The 14,127-nt window shown below is 38.2% G+C and overlaps 1 protein-coding gene across 2 annotated transcripts in view; it reads left to right on the forward strand.

The window, feature by feature from the left end:
* The window catches only part of INTS4 (integrator complex subunit 4), a 209,721-nt gene that overhangs the window by 106,778 nt on the left and 88,816 nt on the right, over nucleotides 1–14,127 (forward strand). For both annotated transcript variants that reach the window (XM_077113469.1, XM_077113471.1), the window contains 2 exons: nucleotides 11,224–11,409; nucleotides 12,653–12,703. In XM_077113469.1, coding sequence (XP_076969584.1) covers nucleotides 11,224–11,409; nucleotides 12,653–12,703 — 237 coding nt within the window. The remainder of the gene's footprint in view (nucleotides 1–11,223; nucleotides 11,410–12,652; nucleotides 12,704–14,127) is intronic.

The following is a 14,127-nucleotide window of genomic DNA, read 5'->3' on the forward strand; positions in this document are numbered from 1 at the left end:
TTTCCTTCTTTCTACACTCTTTTCCACACCTCTCTCTTCTGTCTTTTCGTATCCGTCTCTACTGCTCCCTTTAGTATTTCTTGCAGAGCTGGTCTCTTGCTCACAAATTCTCTCACTGATTTTTTGTCTGAAAGTGTTTTAATTTCTCCCTCATTTTTGAGGGACAATTTTGCTGGGTATAGAATTCTTGATTGGCCGTTTTTCTCTTTTAGTAATTTGAATATATTATCCCACTGTCTTCTCGCCTCCATGGTTTCTGCTGAGAAATCTACATATAGTCTTATTGGGTTTCCCTTGTATGTGATGGATTGCTTTTCTCTTGCTTGTTTCAAGATCCTCTCTTTCTGTTTGACCTCTGACATTCTGACTAGTAAGTGTCTTGGAGAACGTCTATTTGGATCTATTCTCTTGGGGTACACTGCACTTCTTGGATCTGTAATTTTAGGTCTTTCATAAGAGTTGGGAAATTTTCAGTGATAATTTCTTCCATTAGTTTTTCTCCTCCTTTTCCCTTCTCTTCTCCTTCCAGAACACCCATGACACATATATTTGTGCAGTTCATATAATCATTCAGTTCTCTGAGTCCCTGCTCATATTTTTCCATTTTTTTCCCTATAGTTTCTCTATCTTGTCAGATTTCAGATGTTCTGTCCTCCAGTTCACTAATCCTCACCTCTGTCTCTTGTAATCTACCATTGTAGGTTTCCATTGTTTTTTTCATCTCTTCTACTGTACCTTTCATCCCCATAAGTTCTGTGATTTGTTTTTTCAAACTTTCCATTTCTTCTTTTTGTTCATTTCCTGCCTTCTTCATATCCTCCCTCAATTCATTGATTTGGTTTTTGATGAGGTTTTTCATGTCTGTTCGTACATTCTGAATTAATTGTTTCAGCTGTTGTATCTTATTTGAAGTATTGGTTTGTTCCTTTGACTGGGGCATATCTTCAATTTTCTTGGGGTGATTTGTGCTGGCGTCTAGACATTTAATTACCTTAATTAGTTTATTCCGGAGATTGCTTTCACTTCTCTTACTTAGGGTTTTCTTGCTAGACGAATTTGTTGTCTGTCTGTTCTTTGACCTTCAGTTCGGCTTTTTTCCGGACCTCTAGCTTGGGTTTTGTTTAACAGAGGATAATTTTTCAGTTCTTGTTTTCTTGTTTCTTACCCTGCTGTATGGTGCCTTTTCCCTCCACACCCTTAGGAGGGTCTACGTAGGTATTATAGATGCCAGCCGTGTTTTCCCAGACTAAACTGGCCTCCTATCAGGGGAAAGGAGTCACATGCGTCAGTTTTCCCTGAGGGTGAGACCCAGCAGGTTGAAAGACTTTCCTGTGAAGTCTCTGGGCTGTGTTTTTCTTATCCTGCCCAGTGTGTGGCACGTCTTCCTGTGGGTCGCACCAGCAAAAGATGTTGCGGCAGTTTTAACTTTGGAAGACTCTCCCTGCTGGGGGCATGGTGGAGACGGAGGAGAGGTTGTAGCCTGGTTTTAATGGCTTCAAAATGCCAAGCCCTGTGGTCTGAATTCTTTGAGAGAGGGATTACACCTGAGTTGGGCTTCACGCCTCCCCTGGGGAAGGCACAGGTGGGAGACAGCCCTGAACGCAGCCCGTTTCTGCCTATGCCAGGGGCAGTTGCAGCCTGAGAAGTCCCAGCGCTGAATCCAGAGGCTACCCAGTCTCCGTAGAAACACAGCCACTAAAACCTCTGTTTCTTCCCCCTTTCCTCGTTTTCCGTGAGCCCAATGAGCGAACTCCGCCTTAACCAGGTTTAGAGTCTCTTTCCTTTCCCTCTGGGAAGCCGCCTGTGGGGGAGGGGTGCCAGGCGCTGGCCGCCGTGGGTTGGGGTCTCACGGTTTTGGGGAGGCTTGCAGCCAGTGCAGCTGGTCCAGACTGGGTTACACTGTGTGTCCGGTAACTGACGTGGCTCTGGGAGCTGTTCTGTACTGTTTCTGGTTATTTAGTAGTTGTTCTGGAGGACAAACTAAAATGTGCACATTGCTAAGCCACCATCTTGGCCCCTTGTTGCTTTCTGTAGAAACAGAGCTCGAAGGATATTAAGGAATGATGAGAAAAAAAGAAAGGAAGAAAGAAAGAAAGACACAGACGGGCTCAGGGGGTCTGAAGCTTGAGTTTACTTCAGACAGACTTCAGACAACTTTATTTTCAACCAGATCTTAGTTATATACCACAGGATGTCAATAGATATGCAGGCATTTCCTGAGGGAGCAAGATTCTTATCTCATAGTGTTCTTCATACTTAACATAACTGTTTTGGGTAAACATTCTCTTCCTCCCAGACTGCTCTACATAACAGTCACCACAGTTTACCGCTGCCATCCCGAGGCCAGCAGCTTGCAACAAATTCTGTAGGTCTTGCTTTAAACTCTTGGCTTCTACAGCCCCTCCCTCCTCTTTTTCTTTTTTTAAATCAATTGTAAATTAAAAAAAATTACAAGAAAGAAACATAAACATTCTTAACATATGATCATTCCATTCCACATATATAATCAGTAATTCACAATATCATCACATAGTTGCATATTCATCATCATGATCATTTCGTAGAACATTTGCATCAATTCAGAAAAAGAAGTAAAAAGACCACAGAAAAATAAAACAGAAACAGAAAAAAAAATTATACATACCATATCCCTTACCCCCTCCCTTTCATTGATCACTAGCATTTCAAACTTAATTTATTTTAACATTTGTTCCCCCTATTTTTTATTTTTATTCCATATGTTCTACTGGTCTGTTGACAGGGTAGAAAAAAGGAGCACCAGATGCAAGTGTTTCACAGCCACACAGTCACATTGTGAAAGTTATATCATTATACAGTCATCATCAAGAAACATGGCTACTGGAATACAGCTCTACATTTTCAGGCAGTTCACACCAGTCTCTCCATTACATCTTGGATAACAAGGTGATATCTACTTAATGCGTAAGAATTACTTCCAAGGTAATTCCTCTCGACTCTGTTTGGAATCTCTCAGCCATTGACACTTTTTCTGCTTTCACTCTTCCCCTTTTTGGTCAAGAAGGTTTTCTCAATCCCTTAATGCTGGGTCTCAGCTCATTCTACAGTTTTTCTCAATCCCTTGATACTGAGTCTCAGCTCATTCGAGAATTTCTGTCACACATTGCCAGGAAAGTCCACACCCCTGGGGATCATGTCCCCCATAGACAGGGGGAAGGTGGTGAGTTTGCTGTTTTGGCTGGAGAGAGAGGCCACATCTGAGCAACAGAAGAGGTTCTCTTGGGGGTGACTCTTAGGCCTGATTTTAACTAGTCTTGAACTATGCTTTGTGGGGTTAAGTTTCATATGAACTGGGGCTCAGCCTATAGCTTTGGTTGTCCACACTACTGAGAATATCAAGAAATCAACTTAGGGAAGTTGAATTTTCCCCTGTTCTCACCATTCCCTGAAGGGAACTTTGCAAATACTTTTCCACTTACTGATCAAATCACTCTTGGATTCATCAGGACATCACTCTGGACAAACCAACAAAATCTCATGTCCTACCCAAGGTTCCATGTACTTATATTGGTCAACCAAGTATCTATGTAAGTTATATTAGGAAATGCACTAGTCAAAATATAAATTTTGTACCAAATAAATATTTTTTGCTTTAGTCTCACACATAAGTTGAAATTTTAAAATATTAGTTACCATCTATTTTCAGCACCCTGAGGTAATGACATTCCTTTGTTCTTCCTCATGCAAAAACATTTTTTAAATGTATGCATTTAGTCATTTTCATTATACACTCTAGGCATTCCTAGATTATACCATCTCAAACTTTATCATCTATCTTTCTTTGTGATTTCATTAATGCCCCCAGCCCTCCTCCCTCTATCGTTCTCACATTCAGCTTCATTCAGTATTTTAACATAATTGTATTACTGTTATGTAGTATTGTGCTGTCTATTTCTGAGTTTTTATATTCAGTCTTGTTACACAATTTGTATCCTTTCAGCTCTAATTACCCAATATCTTACCCTATTTCTGTCTTCTGATGGTCTCTTGTTACCAGCGAAATATTCCAAGTTTATTCACTAATGTCTGTTCATATCAGTGCGACCGTACAGTATTTGTCCTCTTGTTTTTGGGTAATCTCATTCAGCATAATGTCTTTAAGGTCCATCTATGTTGTTACATACTTCATAACTTTATTCTGTCTTACACCTGCATAATATTCCATTGTACGTATATGCCACAGCTTGTTTAGCCACCTTTCTGTTGATGGGCATTCTGGCTGTTTCCATCTCTTGGTAATTGTAAATAATACTGCTATAAACATTGGTGTGCAAATGTTCGTTTGTGTGCTTGTCCTCATGTCCTTTGAGTAGAGACAGCATATAGATGGGTCCTGTTTTTAATCCATTCTGCCAGTCTGTTTTTTGATTGGGGAGTTTAATCCATTAACATTCAGTGTTATTACTGCACGGGTAGTACTTTTCTTCTACCATTTTGCCTTTTGGATTTTATATGTCATATCTAATTTTCCTTCTTTTTACCTTTACTCATAGTTTTCCTTTTTACACTCTTCTCTACACCTGTCTCTTCTGTCTTTTCGTATCTGTCTCTAGTGCTCCCTTTAGTATTTCTTGCAGAGCAGAGTCTTGGTCGCACATTCTCTCAGTGATTTTTTTTACTGAAAATGTTTTAATTTCTCCTTCATTTTTAAAGGACAATTTTGCTGGATATAGAATTCTTGGTTGGCAGTTTTTCTCTTTTAATAATTTCAATATATCATCCCACTGTCTTCTTGCCTCCATGGTTTCTGCAGAGAGATCTGTGCGCAGTCTTATTGAGCTTCCCTTGTATGTGATGGATTGCTTTACTCTTGCTGCTTTCAAGATTCTCTCTTTCTCTTTGACCTCTGACATTCTGATTACTAAATGTCTTGGAGTACGTCTATCTGGATCTGTTCACTTTGGGGTATATGCACTTCTTGGATCTGTAATTTTAGGTCTTTCATAAGAGTTGGAAAATTTTCAGTGGTAATTTCCTCCATTAGTTTTTCTCTTCCTTTTCCCTTCTCTTCTCCTTCTGGCACACCCGCAATACCTATGTTCGTGTGCTTCATATTGCCATTTAATTCCCTGAGTCTTTGTTCACATTTTTCCATTTTTTCCCTGTATTTTCTTTTTCTCGTCGGATTTCAGATGTTCCATCCTCCAGTTCACTAATCCTATCTTCTGCCTCTCGAAATCTACCATTATAGGTTTCTATTGTTTTTTTCATCTCTTCTACTGTGCCTTTCATTCCCATAAGTTCTGTGATTTGTTTTTTCAGACTTACGATTTCTTCTTTTTGTTCATTGCTTGTCTGCTTTATATCCTCCTTCAATTCATTGATTTGGTTTTTGATGAGGTTTTCCATGTCTGTTCGTATATCCTGAGTTAATTGTTTCAGCTCCTGTATCTCATTTGGATTGTTGATTTGTTCCTTTTACTGGGCCATATCTTCAGTTTTCCTAGTGTGATTTGTTATTTTTTGCTGGTGTCTAGGCATTTAATTACCTTAATTAGTTTAATCTGGAGATTGCTTTAGCTTCTTTTACCTAGGGTTTTCTTGCTGGGTGAATTTGTCGTCTGTCTGTTCTTTGACATTCAGTTCAGCTTTATCTGGACCACTAGCTTAGGTTTTGTTTAACAGAGGAGAATTTTTCAGTTCTTGTTTTCTTGTTTCTTGCCCTGTCTGTATGGTGCCCATTTCCCCCCACCCTTAGGATGGTCTGTCTACTTAGGTATTATAGACCCCAGTCGGATTTTCCCAGACCAAACTGGCCTCCTACCAGGAAGAAAGAGTCACCTGCATTGGTTTTCCCTGAGGGTGAGACCCAGCAGGTTGAAAGACTTTCCTGTCAAGTCTCTGGACTCTGTTTTTCTTATCCTGCCCAGTATGTGGTGCTTGTCTGCCTACAGGTCCCACCATCATAAGATGATGGGGTACCTTTAACTTTGTCAGACTCTTCCTGCTTGGGACATGGTGGAGACAGAGGAGAGGTTGTAGGCTGGTTTTAATGGCTCCAAATTACCATGTCCTGGTGTCTGAGCTCCTTAAGGGAGGGATTCCACCTGAGTTGGGCTTCACCCCTCCCCTGGGCAAGACACAAGCTCCAGACAAGCCCTCAAACTTGCTTGTTTCTTCCTATGCCTGGGGCAGTTGCAGCCTGAGAAGTCCTGCCACTGTATCCAAAGGCAGTCAAGCCTTTGTAGAAACACAGCCACAAAACCTCTGTTTCCTTTTTTTTTTCTTTTTCCTTCAGTGCTGCCCCCTTGGTGCTGGGGCAGAAATGAGCGACCTCTGCTTTGACCAGGTTCACCTGAGCTGGGGGCCTATTTTTAGTAGTCAGAATTTGTTAATTAATTCCACAATTGACGTTTGGTTGGGCTTAGCCCCTGCTGCTGTAAAGTGCTTTTCCTGTCCCCTCTTGGAAGCAGTCTGTGGGGGAGGGGCGCCAGCCACCACTGCTTGTGGATCTCATGGTTCTGGGGGTGCTCGCAGCCGGTCCACCTGGTCCAGACTAGTGTACGTTGTGTGCGGTCACTGACATGGCCCCAGGAGCTGTTCTGTACTGTTTCTGGTTATTTAGTAGTTGTTCTGGGAGACGAACTAAAATGCGCACATTGCTAAGCTGCTACCTTGATTCTCCAGCATGGTTTCTTTTGATTACAACTTGCATGGAAATTTTTTTTCCATCCTTTACTTTCAATGCATTTTTATCCTTGTGTCTAAGATGAGTCCCTTGTATACAGCATATAGCTAGATTATATTTCTTAATCCATTCTGCCAGTTTGCATCTTTTTTTTGGTATGTTTAGTCCATTCACATTCCAAGTTATTACTGAAAATGTGTTTCTTGAAACTACCGTCTTGTGGTTTTGATTATTTGTCAGATCTGTATATTATTTTCCCTCTTTCTCTTTTTATCCTTTAAGTTACCCTTACTGGTAATCTTCAATTATGTGCCTTCCTCCAGTCCTCCCTCTTCTGTCTTATTTTTTTTTTTCAACTGGCAGAATTCATCCTTTTATTTCTTGTTTCATATATTTTAGCATTTCTTGTAGGCCCAGTCTCTTGTTGACAGGTTCTTTGAGGACTTTGTCTATGAAAACTTTAATCTCTTCCTCAGTTTTGAAGGACATTTTGGCTGGGTCCAGAATTCTTGGCTGGAAGTCTTTCTCTTTCAGGGTATTAAATGTATCATACCACTGCCTTTTTTGCCTCCAGGGTGCTAGTTGAGTAGTCTAAACTCAGTCTTATTTGGTTTCCCTTGTATGTAGTAGATAGTTTTTTTATTGCCATTTTCAGAATTTTCTATTTCTCTTTAACTTTTGACAGACTGATTAGTATGTGTCTTGGGGAAGGCCTGTTTGAATTTATTCTGTTTGGAGTTCATTGGAGTTCTTTGAGTTCTGTATTTATGTCCTTTATGAGGGTTGGAAAGTTTTCTTCCATTATATCCTCAACTACTCTACTTTGCCCTTTACTCCTCTCTTCTCTTTCTGGGATACCAGTGATTCTTACATTTGCGCGCATTGTTTTGTCTATCATTTCCGTGAGATCCAATTCAAATTTTTCCATCTTTTTTGCCATTTGCTGTTTTGAGTATTCAAAATTTGTTATCCTGACCTCTGTATCACTTATTCTTTCTTCTGTCTCTTCAAATTTGCTGCTGTGTGCCTCTAGTATGTTTTTCATTGGCCAAGAGTATCCTTAATCTCTGTAATATCTGCTATTTTTCTATTTATTCTTTCAGATTCCTCTTTATGCTCTTCTACTGTCTTCTTGATCTCTTTGATGTCATTAGCTATTACACTTATTTTATTAAGTAGAGTTACATGAACATCTTTGATTAGTTGTTCCAGTGTCTGTGTCTCCTCTGGTGTTTTAGTTTGGTCATTAGGCTGGCCTATATCCATCTGCATTGCGATATCCTTAGTGATTGTCTGTTGTTTTCGTGGCATGTAAATATCTTGATTGATTTGCTTTGGGAGTTGATTTCCTTCAATAGTCTAAAGCCTCGTGTTTGCAGGTTGGGTGTGTAGGTGGATGCACGGTAAGGGGCGGGCACAACAGTGTGGTGATGTGTTGCAACGTAGGTAGGTATAGGTGCAGATTAGGGATGTTACACTGGTGCTAATTAGCATGGGTGCCCAATGGCCAGGGAGAATGTAGCTGTGCGGGTCCACAGGTCTTAGTGGTGTAACCCTGGTGTGTGCTGGTCTGGGGTACGGGGCCCTTTGTGCACATGCACAAAACTGTGGCCGTGAATCGGCATTGTGCCTTCCTGGTCTAGGGTGGATGTGACCTGGCTGCTCCAGTCAGAGTTTTCTCAGAGCTGGGCCATACCATGTTATTACTTGGTTTTCAAGTAATACTACTTTTTTTCTTTAAAGTATTTCCAGGTCCTGTAACTAAACTATACAAAGGGCTTATTTTAGTGTCATTGGAGTAGTTGTGTGAGATAATTTGTTGAAAAGGCTGATAAGAATAGATGAAATTAAAAAAAATTGACAGTGCTAAGTGTTGACAAGAATTGTAGCACGATTGGATAATTCATTAACTCTGGTGAAAGTGTAAATTGATATAACTGCTTTGGAAAACTATTTTGCAATATTTTTAGCTATACATATGCTTGTTTATGACCCAGCAATTCCACTCCTTGGTGTATATCCAGCAAAAATGCCAAAGTGTTCACCATAAGCCATATCAACAAATATTTGTGGTAGCACTATTCAAAATAGCCAAAAAACCAGAAACAACCCAAATATCCATCAATAGTAGAACGGATAAATACATTATGTTTCACGGATGGAATGCTGTACAGTAATAAAATGAATGAATCAGTGCTATATGCCATATCATGAATGAATCTTGCCAAGATATTATTAAATGAAGGAAGCCAGATTACATGTGATTCCATTTTATATAATACAAAAGTAGGCAAAATAAAGTAGGCAAAATAAATATGTGTTAGGAGTCAGGATACTGATGATTTTTGGTGGTAAAGTAATTGCTGGGAGAGGACATGAGGGATGTTACTAACATGTTGGTAAAGTTCTATTTCTTTATTTGGTTGCTTGGTATATATGTTTATAAACTTTATGAAAATTCATTGGAATTCATTCACTTAATGTTTTTGCATATTTCTTTACTTCATTAAAATTGTAAAAATTTAAAATGACTAAATTTTTGTCTTGTTTTTAAATGTGATTCAAGAGCCATTTTAAAATACCTACTGTGTACAAGGCAAAGTGCCAACCAAGTGTTGGGACTACAGAGATGAACAAATGGGATACTTCAAGAATTCATGATAGTTTGCCGCAGACACGTTCTTAGATATCATGATGCAATACAGTCAGACTATGATGAGAATGTAGTGTTTGAAATCATCCCTAAAATTAACATCATACTTTTGTTCCTTTTTTGTTATTTGTTTGTTTTTTTTTCTTTCTCATCAAAACACATTGCCACAGCATGGGAAAATATTTGCAGAATGTACAATTGACAAGAGATTTATCCATAATATTAAGAAAACATCTACAATTGAATAAAAAAATTTTTAGACAACTCCATAAAACAGTGAGAAAATGCTTTAAATGAACATTCCACATTGAATCCAGGAAAGAATAACCAATAATCACATGATAAAACATTCAACATCATTACTCAAAAGGGTGATATAAACTCAAGCGACAATATAGATACTACTACATTCTTACTAGAATGGTTAAAATTGAAAAGATTGATAACAAATGTGAGTGAGTCTGTGGAACAACTGGAGTGGTTATATCATATTGATGGACATATAAAATGTTAAACCCACTTTGGAAAACGTTTATCTACATATATAGACACAAAAATGTTGTATATAGAAGCTTTATTAATAATTGGTCAAAATGTAAATCTAACTTTTTGACAGGTGGTATTTGAAAATTCATACTTCTCAGCAATGTATGAACAGCTGATGTATTCGACATGTGTTAATTTCATTCCAAAAAAAAAACGTATCCAGTATTGGGCCATTAATACAAAAGACCAGATAGGGAAAAACTACATCATAATGAAGAAAAAGGCCAAACTAATCCAAGACAAAAAATATCAGAAAAATGTTTTGTCTCTGGGCAGAAGGAAATTAGGTGGAAAGGAGAAATTAAGCCTTTTGTGGTGCGATGGGAGTGTTCTATATCTTGCTTTGGGTGTAGTTTATGTAGATATAAAATTATCAAAACTAAACAAATTGTATACTTACTACTGTCCATTTTGCTATGTGTAAAATTTATCTAAATTAAAAGAACTGTAAACGACATTTAAACTCTGTTTAGTAGGTTTCATTTTTACTGTGATAGGGGTTAGCAATTCTGAAACTACTTCTGTATTGGCTTGAACATCTGAGTAAATTCATTGAGGATAATTGGAGGCAGGTTTCTCACAGCTGGAGAAGACCATTAATAATATGATGTAAAAAGGGGGAATACTATGAAATACTCTGAGGAGTAGGATTCGATTTGGAGGTATCAGTAGAGACTCAAGTTTTTAGATAGGTAAGAGATAGTAGATAGATCAGATTATGTAGATAGATACAGATGATAGAGATAGATACAGAGATAAGAATGTATGTGTGTATGTATGCATTTTATTAACCATATACACTAGAGCTTCTAGAAGCAATGACATACCAGTAGCAATGATCACATCTATACCTAGATCTTTCTAATAAAAATTTCCACTAAAGTGAACCAAGTCCCATTGGAAATATGTTTCATGCAAAAGCTGGAGCACAAAAAATACAAGATGAGCCTGGAATTTCTTTTTGTTCCAAAGAGTAAGGAATTGCTAAATGAAATATATAGTCATATTAAAAAGAAACAGGTTGCAGTAAAGGGGCTCCTTATGGCCAAATCTGCATAATTTGAATAGCAGACTTTATTATTAAAATAACAGATTATAGTTCATTGAATAAAATGAGTCCAACTAACATGAATGAATGAATAAATAAGTAAGTAGAGAAGGCTCTTCCCTACAGTAGGATATTAACTGAAAATATAGGAGTGCTAGGATTAGGAAATCATTAAATGGATATGAAAACTGCTGAGTGAAAGTCTGATGAATAATGAAGTATTTTAAAGCTCAAAATATCTAAATAGGGAAGTTTGGTTTTTAAGATCTCTTAAATTATGTCCTTTTGCTCTCTCTTTTCTTTTAATAGCACCTGACAGATACCTCCCATGGTGTAAGAAATAAGTGCTTACAATTACTTGGCAATCTTGGTTCTTTGGAGAAAAGTGTCACAAAGGATGCAGAAGGCCTACCTACTAGAGATGTACAGAAGATTATAGGTGATTACTTTAATGACCAGGACCCGCGTGTCAGAACAGCAGCTATAAAAGCCATGGTAAATATGATTATGGAAAGTAATGTGAAACAGGGTTTTGTTTTTGTTTATCTCTATTTGTTTTTTTAAGTTCAGGGCTAATGCTGTCTTGGATTTATTCTGAACACCCTAGCTTACACTTGCACACTTTTAGGGAAATGTTGGTGATGGTAACACAAAGTCCAAGGGCACATGTTCATGTGTAGAAAAGTTGTGCTTTTCTTTGGGCTTAGGTAATTTTTACCTGTATTTCTGAGTCACAAAAAGTACAACCTATACCTATAGTTTGCTAAAGCTGCGAGAATGCAGTATATCAGAAATGAATTGACTTTTTTAATGGAGATTTATAAAGTTACAAATTTACAGTCCTAAGTCCATGAAGATATCTGAATTAAGACATCTAGAGAAAGATATCTTGACTCTGAAGAAAGGCTGATTGCTTTCGAGTTTTCTCCATCACATGGACAGGCACATGGCGATGTCTCCTGTCCTTTTCTCACAGCTTCTGGTTTCAGCTTCTGATTCCAGTAGCTTTCTCTCTAAGAGTGGGTCCTCACTTAGCTTCTCCAAGGCAGACTCTAGATTGCATCTCTTAGCTTAGCATCTCCACATGTCTGCGTCTTGGTTTCATCTCTTTGCTTTCTGTGTTAGCTCTAAGCTTTGTGTTTTCTGACTTTTAATCTCTTTACACAGGGCTTCAGTAAAAGGATTAATAACCGCCTTGAATGAGTGGGGTCACAGCTCCATGGAAACAGCCTAATTAAGAGGTCCCACCTAACAATATGTCTGTTCCCGCAAGATTGGTTTAGAAGAACATGGCTTTTCTGGGATACATAACAGCTTCAAACCAGTACAAATATCAAGCCACATCTCTACTCCAGGCCCCTCTCCCAGCAATGACTTGATATTATGTTTAAAAAGGTACAAGTTGTACCTTCCAGGTTTCAGAAATACAGGTGAAAGTTACCAGGACGAGGTGCTTTTTTGAGGGGAGGTGGTGTTAACCATGTCTTCCTCAGCTCTCTTATCATTATTTCATATTTTTCTGATCCCTTAGGGCATTCCATAGGGTAGATTTACTATGTGTTTGAGTGCTTCTAATGAAAAGATTTTGACTAGGCTTCTTATTTATATAGCACTAATTTTTACTAAAGGGAACCGTTTTACTGTGATATGATGGGAGGAAATATGTGGAATTGTGGGGAAACATTGGAGATGTTGATCTGCTTTCCCAAACACTTAAACTTATATATTTTTTATTTAGTTGCAGCTCCATGAAAGAGGACTGAAATTACACCAAACAGTTTATACTCAGGTACTTAAAACAATTACTGTCTGAAGGGTAGTGGGTATGATGAAGTTTGGAGAGTAGCATGCTGGTTATCAGTGTTTGGAAATATAAGGACTTTAGCTGGCTGGAAGTGGCAACATTAATTGTATTAGATGTACATGAAAATGTTTGTGAAGTCATATGTTTCCGGATCCAAAACATAATTTCCAAGAATAGAATGGGAGAGATGTATGTCATTTTATATCACAAGCATTTAGGTAGCTCAATATAACACACCAGAGTACATGAATAGAAGTGTAGTCTTCAGAATAAGAAAAGTGGTAGCCTTACTGATTTCTGTTTTGGTTGGACCATACACGCAGTCAGTTCTAGGTACCATACTTAACACACTAGAGTGTTAATGGAGGAGAGTGACTAAAACTGTGTGATCATATGAAAAATGTCTCATGAATGTTGCAGTATTGGAATAGAAAGGCACAATGAAGTTATGGTATCACTAATAGAAGCTCATCGACTGCATAACCTAAAGGTCTTACAAGGTTTTATTTACCTTGGAGGATGATTGAATGAATCTAGTGATAGGAAATCTAGAGCTATGCTTAGTGACTAGATATTGTTAGCCTAACAATAGGGGTCTTATCTCTTAGAAAGATGGTAAATCATCTGAGCCCCCATGGGAGTTTATTAAATTGCAAGTTTATAGTTCTAAACTGACGTGTTAATAAAGTTTAGGTTTTTTATGAAATTAAATTTGTACAGAATGTTTGTGTGATTGTTACCAGCGCCTTTCTCCCTATAGGAAAACTATGTGGAAGTTAAATAATTAAAGGAAACTTGGAAGAAAGAGAGTTAGGTGGCTGATTCACATATTGAGTGGCATAAGACTATGTGAGTTATTCAAGCAAGCAATGATGAGTGCTTCAGGGAAATGAGGATGCAGTGATGGGGGAGGGTTTGCAATATAAGGTAGAATTTGTATGAGTTTATAATGAGCTCAGTTTTGGTTATGTTGAATTTGAATGGTTAGTGGGTGTTCTCGTTTGCAAGCTGCCAGAATGTGGTACCGGAAACGGAATGGCTTTTAAAAAGGGGAATTTATTAAGTTGCAAGTTTACATGTTCTAAGGCTGTGAAAATGTCTAAGTTAAAGCAAGTTTATAGAAATATCCAATCTATGACATACAGAGAATGATACCTTGGTTCAAGAAGACCAATGACGTTCAGGATTTCTCTTTCAACTGGAAAGGCACATGGCAAACATGGTGACATCTGCTAGGTTACTCCCCAGACTTCTTGTTTCATGAAGCTCCCCCATGAACATTTTCTTTCTTCATCTCCAAAGGTCTCTGGTTGCGTGGGCTCTCTTGGTTCTGGTGACTGTAAGGCTTTTTCCAAAATGCTTCCCTCTTAAAAGGGTTCCATTAAGCAACCCCACCTTGAATGGGTGGA

The sequence above is a fragment of the Tamandua tetradactyla genome, chromosome 8 (genome assembly GCF_023851605.1).
Source record: "Tamandua tetradactyla isolate mTamTet1 chromosome 8, mTamTet1.pri, whole genome shotgun sequence".
Lineage (NCBI taxonomy): Eukaryota > Metazoa > Chordata > Mammalia > Pilosa > Myrmecophagidae > Tamandua > Tamandua tetradactyla.